At 36.6% G+C, this 8,929-nt stretch overlaps 1 protein-coding gene across 1 annotated transcript in view; it reads right to left on the bottom strand.

Moving 5' to 3' along the window:
- Positions 1-810: 810 nt before the first annotated feature.
- The window catches only part of LIN9 (lin-9 DREAM MuvB core complex component), a 39,045-nt gene continuing 30,926 nt past the window's right edge, over positions 811-8,929 (bottom strand). Inside the window, exons 11-15 of the mRNA XM_048299299.1 lie at positions 7,580-7,660; positions 4,160-4,285; positions 3,660-3,842; positions 3,443-3,540; positions 811-2,165 (exon numbers count right to left, since the gene is read on the bottom strand). Coding sequence (XP_048155256.1) covers positions 2,060-2,165; positions 3,443-3,540; positions 3,660-3,842; positions 4,160-4,285; positions 7,580-7,660 — 594 coding nt within the window. The 3' untranslated portion in view covers positions 811-2,059. The remainder of the gene's footprint in view (positions 2,166-3,442; positions 3,541-3,659; positions 3,843-4,159; positions 4,286-7,579; positions 7,661-8,929) is intronic.

The following is an 8,929-nucleotide window of genomic DNA, read 5'->3' as shown; positions in this document are numbered from 1 at the left end:
GCAGAAATTAAAAAAAACCTACATCAACAGAAAACATGTTGGAGAGCACATTTAAGTATCCACACGTAAAAACCATCACACCTAAGGAATCAGAGTTGAGATTGGAGTGTGGTGGTTATTGCAATGTGTTCTGTGTCCAGTAAGAAATAAGGCAGGCTCCCAAACCCTCTGGTATCTACTAGCATCTACAACTTCTCTCCCCCCTCAGTTTGGGATGTTTGCTATCTACAGGGCCAAACTACCCTCCTGGTGTTTAGTACTGGGAAGTCCTGCCCCTCAAAAGCATTCAGTGCATATGCTGAGCTTGAGTCCCATCAGAGCAGGATGGGATCACAGCAGAGGTGTGCAGAGGGAGCAGCAGCCACATGAGTATAGGGGTGCAAGGAGATGGCTCCTTCTTCTTGAGTTACCTGTAGATCAGATTAGTTCCTGTCTGACTAAACCTATGTACCTTAAATAAGGCTTTGGCACCTTTCTCTGTTTACATGAAAAGGGTGGTGAGAGAGGACTCCTTTCTGTCTTCTGTATCAAACAGATGGTAACACCACAAAATAATGAGTGACACAATTACAAAAGCAATTGCAGGGACCATTATGATGTTCTATTGCATTCTGAGAGGTAAATTTTCCTGGGTAACTCAGCTAAATTACTGTTTATCATTATTTTATAGTATCTCTTGTAAAATTTTTAATACCTTTTGAAACAGCTACTTACCTTGTCCTCATAACATTTCATTTTCAGCAATTAGCTTCTCTTAAAAAAAATGACCTGAGACCATCTGCAAAAAAGTTTGCATTTTTGTGAAATATATCAACTCTCATAGGTCAATTTATTCAGTTACAAATTTCATTGAGAATAAAAGATTTATGCATTTCTCTTAATTAACAGAACAAATTTAGCTAAATATAAACTCTGCACTAAAGTTTTGCAGTGGCACAATACCAACACAGAATACAGAAGCATCTTTAAACTATACAAAATTTTAAAATTGAAAATAATCCTGTTTACATATTCTTTATACATTAACATATAAAAGACCTTATTTAATGAGGCATCTAAAAGAATCAAAAACATCTCTACAGCTATCTCTGAAAATTGATATCTGGAAACAATTCATTACACAGAAGCTTTACAAGACTATTTAAACAAACCAATACACACTTTTTACAAGATTAACATTCCAAAAGGTATAGGCAGGTTATCACTTCTTATTTTTGCAGTTTACCTCACTGGTTATCTTTAATTATAAAAATCTTCATATTTATATATGCTGAGTACTGTTGAATAACCAGTAATCTAATTTAAAACTTGTGCAAAACAAACAAACAAGAATTTGGAAATAAGTTGAACCAGTCACTTATATAAAATACCACCTAAAGCACTTCTTTTGCCCTGTGTGAAAGGAAAAAGCCATAACCAATCTCTTTCTGGAAAGTTACATTTTATATTCCTTCATTAGACTCCTTCTATAAGTTATGATAAATTAAGAGTTCCAACAAGACATTGACTGATTGATAGACCTGCCCAATATCCTCCAGTTTACAGCTTATGTTTGCTGGCTGTACCCTGCTGCTGCTTCCTTAGATCAGGAACACTCGGCTTCCCAAGGGCTGACCTGGCAGCTCTCAAGACCTACACAGAGGTGTAGCTTTACACAACAAAGACCTGCCATGTGGCTACTAACTCGAGCCATTTCCTCTCTGCCACTTCTAACATACCAGGAGATCCAACAGCAAGAGGTGTGCAGAACTAATCTGAACTTTTAAAAATGAAGTTCAAATTATACCAAAGTATGCTTTCAAGTTTACTATAATCAATGCAATTACTAAGAGATTACCAGTCAGCAAAACTACTGCATGTGAATAACAAATGGAGAAATCTAACGTAACGCTGGCCAGTAGTGCTGGTTTCCTTAAGAAGCAGATACAATATATTTAAAAGGGTCCTTTATGAGAGGTTTTCTCTTCCCTTATCTTCTGGCAGTTAGGGTATTTGGTGAAGCCTATAGAAAGGAAGATGATTTTCCAGAACTACTTGCTGTACACTTGAAAGGAAGTTTTCAGTCTCTGTTGGTGTTATTAGCTGCAAAAGCATGTAAATTTCCCATCTGGCTCAGACCACTCTGAATATGTGCAACATGGATCTCAACATTATTCTGAAAACAACTATGGGAAGAAAAGAAGGAAAGAAAGAAGTGTTAAACCCCATATGTAAGAGTTGTGTCTGAATATCTCTACAGTAAAAAAATCAAGAGGTGAACACAGCCAGTACAAAAATTCAGATGAATCTGAGAGCAGAACACACAAATGCAACTTGACAGAGAAATATGGGAAAACAGAACTTGCACAAACAGCTGCATGAAATCAAGAGTTACTGACTTGGGCACTTAAAGTAAGGTTTTAACATGACCAGAGTTAGTGAAATTAAAGTATTATGAAGAGATGCTAAAATGGCCAAAATAAGTACCATGAAATGGAAACATCATCACTTTCTTTGCTGGGTACATCAACCTTGACTTGAATCAATTCCAATATGCAATTTGCAGGGTTGATTATAAAGTAGTTTCACTAACGTTTGAGGTTTGGTTTTGTTTTTCCTAATGAAAAATGCTATAAAACAGCATTTCTCAGTAACTATTTTAAAATCAAAAGGCCATCCTACTACCTTTGGAAAAAAATTTTAAAAATTCATGTGTACAGCCTCCCATTATTATGTAGCAATACAAGTAGTAAGGATATAAAAAAATACTTTGCATTTAGGTTTATTTTCTAAACGACTTAATTTAGCAGCATAAAATGCTGGTCACAAATTGCTGGAGGCTGGAGGGTACTCCAGACAAGTATCACTATGCTCTTGCTACCACATTCTTGCTATTTTTATGATGCCTCCTCAGGCACCTGCTTGTGACAACTGTTGAAAAATGGCCCATCTAGACTAGCTTGGCCTTTGATCCAGCACAACATGGCCACTTTTCTGTTTCTTGGCTTAAAATCTTGCCAATGAAAGCTGCTCAGAACCTCTAATTGTCTCATATGCCACCTTTTGACATTTATAGACAAGAGGTTGAGTATGCCAAAAGAATACTGAAATGGTGCTGTTCTCTGGTGTAAAATACTTGTATTACTAGTGGGATTTCAAAATCTGACAGTGTTCTAAAGTAAGTTTTTAGCTGTCATAAATTACTAAAGAACAAGAAAGTCTACTTATTGCTGCATCAATTTATCACTTTTTAACATGTTATTTCACTGATAGGTTCAAACAGAAAACTGCTCATTTCACATTCCCTATAAGAAGCCCCCCTTTTAGATGGGACCCTTCCTATAAGTAGAAGTTACCAGATTAAACACCTTAATTATAATCAATGTTCACCTCTAAAATACAATAAGAACTGCCTACTATCACAAAGTGTTTAATTAAGAATTAAATATTCAAAAAGTAATACCTGATATTTGAGGAGTCTATTGAATTCTTAATGTCGTTTAATGAATCTGTTAGTGATTTAAATTCAAAAGAATTCAGATCACCTCCTTCTGCTAGACACTGTAGAAGAAGAAAACAAAAATCTCACAGTTGGTATTTCTCACAGTTGAGCACAAAAACTGGCAAAGATTTAATACTGTGTATTGTATGGGAGAAGCTGTTTTGTGCAAACTTTTTACCTTAATTTGCAGTAATATTGCTGTAAGTCTAGAGATAAGATCAGTTAAATTTTCACTCTCAACACAGAGTTGTCCCGTTGATGAGGTATTTGCCTGTCTGACAACCTCCTGAGCTTCCTCTTCACATCTGCGCCTCAGATCCGTGGGCTGGTCAGCAGGCTGGAGGCCCTGGTCAGGAGCAAGCTGCAGAGATATGGTGTGGAGAAATTAAGAGTGAAGAAGTCCTTTGCATCTGGTGGATGTGTGAAATGAGATGATTTCAAAGACAGTTCATGTGTATATAGTACACAGTGTTTGTTCTTTAGATATGTCTACTTAAGAACAGGTATCAGGAAAAGTATCTGTTGCTCAAAGGCAGACACAGAGAAGGAATCCAGTACAGCTACCAACAGCTTCATTTCAGTGTGACCCCCACCTAATGCCCTACTCCCAGGAAATTCTATTTTCTACTTAGGTTGAGCAAAACCTCCAAGTACACAGAGATTCCAGCAAAATCTTACCTCATAGCAATACTGTTGAACTTTATGCAAAACTTTATTCAAGTCTTTGTTTAGTTGTTCTAGATCTAGCACAATAGTTGCATATCTCCTCTGAAACTCAATGCCTATTGGCATGGAATAGGATTTCTGTGGAAAACGCAAAACATATTAAAGTTAATGCAATACTACACAGTTACAGATTTTGAACTCATCAAAAGGAGTTTTTACTTGAAAATTATATTGAGATATTTGAAATCCCAGCGTCAAATAGAAAAACATTAACATACAAAATATTAAAACACAATATTACTACTTATAACTCCAAGGGAAAATGTGTAGGTAACAACCATACTTTTATTCCCTTCTTGAAGTGCTACAATAATCTATGGTGGTAAATGCTACAGAAGATGACTGTGGTCTGACCTGCTTATTTCTCCAGTAGCTGGGCATGGCTTCTCTCTACTGGTTGAGCAGAAAACTATCCTGCCAGCAGAGGAACAGTACAGGACAATATGGCCTCGACCACCTCTGCTGCAGGATGGGAGGCACATTTGGTTAGTAAGTTATTGGTCACCTGAGGATGACTAAGTGCTACATACCTTCTGTTACAGCTAAAAGTTCTGCCAAAAAAGAAAGTTACTAGAGTTTATATTTGGTAACAGTATTTTGTAAGCACAATTTTCCACAAAAAGAATAAATACCAAAATACAGTATCATTTTTCTTACACTCTTTTCAGAATATAGCTTGATGTTGTTTGGGTGATATTTTTGAAATTGAAACAAAACATGTAATATATTACAAAATTTCCTCTACAAGTTGCCTCTTGCAAGAGAAGCTCAATGTAGTCCCAGCCACAAGACTGAGATACAGGTACCTCCTACAATCAAAACTTGTAGCTGTAGTTTTCACACCACAAGATAAAGCAATTGCAAGTCAAGAGAGCCTTCATCAGGAGGATTCCGGTCAAAAACTCAAAAGGTTTCAGTTAGGAGTTCAGTTTAAAGCTCCCCATTAAACTTAATCACTGAAATGATCTCCAGGGACTTACAAATCTGAATACCAACTTAACAGGGCTTTAAACTAACACCATAATTTCAGAATGCACTGGAAAGTAGTATAAATTTGGCATACTTTCTGCAGCTCTGGAACATCCAAAATCGAATCTTTCAGACCTCCTCCAGTGACCAGTTCCCCTAGAGCAGACTGAATTACTCCAGGTTAGCTGTGAAAGCTGCAGACAATTGTGAATTCTGTATTGGAGAGGAAAGGCTAAGGGCATTCCATGCTAGTGATGACAAAAGAAGTATTTCTCAGCACCAGGACTATTTCTGACCTGGGCACAACCCAAGACCTGGAAACACCAATGAACAGCTAAACTGGCAGACAAAAGATGGACAGCTTTCAGTAGATGGAAGCAGGTCACCAAGGATCTAAATGCTTCTCTGAGACAACCAGCATTACCCTTACCTTGTTTTTATTGCAGGTCCTTTTAATTCATATTTGTTTATCCAAATGTTTACTGTTATATGTACACAGTAATTTGTTTATAGCCTGCAACTCAGACTAATATAGAGATGCCAAGAAAAATGAGACAGAAAAAGTGCAGTTGCATATATTAATATCTCCTCTGAAGGCATCTCCTGACTTGTGTAAATTTAAATTTATTATTATTGCCAGATAATAATGGCCTACATTCAGTACCATTTCTGATTGTTGTCAGTTCCATTTATTTCTATATTGAATCAGTCATTAAACAGAAGTCTTCATAAAAGGATTACTTTAAACCAAACAGCAGTGTTACTCTAACAATTATCAAATGACAATTGTATGAATTATTACCAAAGTCTGGCAATTAAAGTACACCTGAGTAAGCTCAAAGGATTCAATTTTATTCATGTTCCGGTATGTTATTGATGTTGAAGTGAACTGGGGCCAGAAAAAGATTCTCATTCAAAGAAAATATATTTTAAAGGAGAAGCATCACATACTCAGTGGCACAAACACAGATGGGATTGCCAAGGGACAAAGAGGATTAGAAGACAGGCTAAGAATATGGCCCAATAGGAAGGTATCACATCCTCTATTTTTATCAGGACAGCCTTCAATAGTAATGGTGCTTTATGATTGCTGGTTTACAAAGGAAATAGAGCAGGGAAGAATTTCAAAGTATCTCAAAGTCCTTATCCAGGTTACAATTGAGCTAACATGTATCAAATTTAGCATCTATTTCTAGATTCCCTTCCCACTGCTTTTTTGCTCTTTCAATTTTCTGGAATAAGAAGAGCAAGAAAAGTAACAATACAGTTTATTTAGGACTTGGGAGCTGAGATAACATCTGGGTTCTTGCTAGAGGAAGGCTACTGTCATTCCTTTGGATCTCCTCATCAATGCAAAAGTACTAATATCTCCAAAAAAATTGTTTAAGAAGAGTTGGTAATTTTTCATTATCAGAGTTACAAGTTGCAATGACATGTTTTAAAGTTACTTCTCTTTGCATCTAGTTTATTACTAACACACAAAATTAAAAGACAAAACATTTGATGTGCAGGAAAAATAATGCAGTAACTGAAATGATCACAAGGTTTGAAGAACAACATCATGGCATAGAAGAAAATTACAGAGAGACAGGGATGGGGCAGTAGGAAGCGGAGTAACAGAATGCACACATGCACACGATCTTTGAAGGCACAGAGAGAAATCTTACCACAATAAATCACATCTTTCAACACTCAACTATTTCACATGGAAAAAAAAAATCAACTGTTTTGTTTCAAGAAATAAAAGAGACCCCTCTTCCTCTCCACAAACCTTCTGGATGCTGCAGAGACAACAGCCTGGATGGATGCTGGCAGAAAGTTGAGACTGAGAGCTTTCTGCTCTCAATTTATAGCCATGGGTGGTAGAAGAGCCACTCTTATAATTTTGATTTACTGACTGCTGATTAGATAAAGTTAGCAAGAAAAACTATTCTGCTGCTGCTGCTAACTATGCAGTAGCTGCTGTGGTACTGTAACTTTAAATGCCAGTCAAGGGCACACAGAGCTTCACACAGAAAATCTCTGAAGTGAGTAACTGCTTTAACCAGAAAGCTGAGATAATAAGCACCTACCATCTGCAAAACAGTATTATCATAAATGTTTTACCATATAAGCTTGTACTCCAAATTCTCAAAGTACATAGTATTTCCTTACTTTATGTGTTAACTGACATGTGCTGTCCCAATGTTAACATTAATCAGTTTCCAAAGCACAATGCTTTCAAAGGAGAATCATATTTGAAGCAACTGACCTCTCTGACTTGTCTTTAAAAACAGTAAGACATTTCATGTCATAGAAAGTATTAAATACAGGTTTTATTTAGACTACACTCCTAATTGTATTTATTTGCATTAGCTGCTAAAGCATATCCTGTTTTAAGAACCAAAAAGAGAACATTCTCACCAGCTTTTCTGCTTCCGTATTCATCTCTCTCAATTGTTTGATGTGTTCCTTCTTGATCATAAGGATTTTCGATAACCTGGTCTAAAACAAAGGAACTATTTTTAGAAAGAATAGGTCCTTAAGCAGTTTTGAAATGCCATAGAACTTCAAGATAAAAAACCATACCTGTTTCTTTCATAATTTAAAAACTTATTTCTCAGCTGTTGATCAAGTTAAGATGCAGAAATAAAAATTAATTAAAATTAAATGATAGACTTTCCAGAGATTTTTAAAGCATTTTCAAGTGCCCTAAATTGATGAGAGCTAAAATCCATCAGCTGAAATTCCCTATAGGAAGACCAGTATAATTTATGGCCAGCTAGAGGCTGAAGAACCTTTTTTTTTTTACAGGCTGAAGGAGAGCAAAGGCTGTTACGGTCATGATACTACAATTAGTATCACTCACCTTACTACATCTTTTTTTCCACACAGTTCTCACCTGTGCCCTCGACTGAGCACCAGCCCTTTGTGTAAACTCCTGCAGTAAAACCCGGTATAGAGATTGGATCTGTTATACAGAACAACTCCAGGCTTTCCATTTCCCTCTTTTGTAATGGGAATACCCTGTGTCTCCTGCCCTGGGGACCTAGCAGGCTGAAGTGGAAATCACTGGGAGCATTCTCAACACACACATCACTCCTAAAACTATTCATACTCTAGGGCCCTGAGAGAAATCCTAGCTTCACTTCAACCAGCAACACTTTTATTACTGGAGTAAACAGAGCAAAATTTTCAGGTCTTATGAATTCCAGAGGGGTTAACTCCATCCTAGTAGTGAAATATGTGACTGGGAGAAATAGGAACTCCTAGTTCAACATACATCTGATTTATATATAATCCCTTTTGTGATTTTTAAGTTCAGTCTTAATTCAGCCAGGTTGCTTGCTCTCAGAAATTCTAATCAGAAAATTGTTCCAGGATCTCTTTCAGCTAATGAGGAATATTCTGGGAATTTCCATGCTAAATGCATTCTTTTTCACTTCATAGCAATTTGTTCCATATTGCCAAACAGCCAAACCTGTTTCTCAGCTAAATATAGTGTTCTCTCCTTGTATTTATCCCTGTTTATTCAGAGACAATAGAAGCATCTCGTCCCCACTGTTTTTCCACTGGACTAACTGCAACTTGAGCCTTTCCAGACTATTTCCATAAAGGGATCTTCATCTCTTAAACTTTTGTGACCCTTTTTGTATCTTTTTTCCATTCACTGGCATCTTTCCTGTGTTTGAGCACAGGAAGCCTGTAACAGTATTCTGAATGACACATCTGTAAACTAAACCTGTAAAATGGCATCAATACTTCTCTCTTTCT

Source organism: Corvus hawaiiensis, chromosome 3, assembly GCF_020740725.1.
Source record: "Corvus hawaiiensis isolate bCorHaw1 chromosome 3, bCorHaw1.pri.cur, whole genome shotgun sequence".
In the NCBI taxonomy this organism is placed as follows: Eukaryota; Metazoa; Chordata; class Aves; order Passeriformes; family Corvidae; genus Corvus; species Corvus hawaiiensis.
Note: the sequence above shows the minus strand (reverse complement) of the source record. Positions and strands in the feature narration are given on the sequence as shown.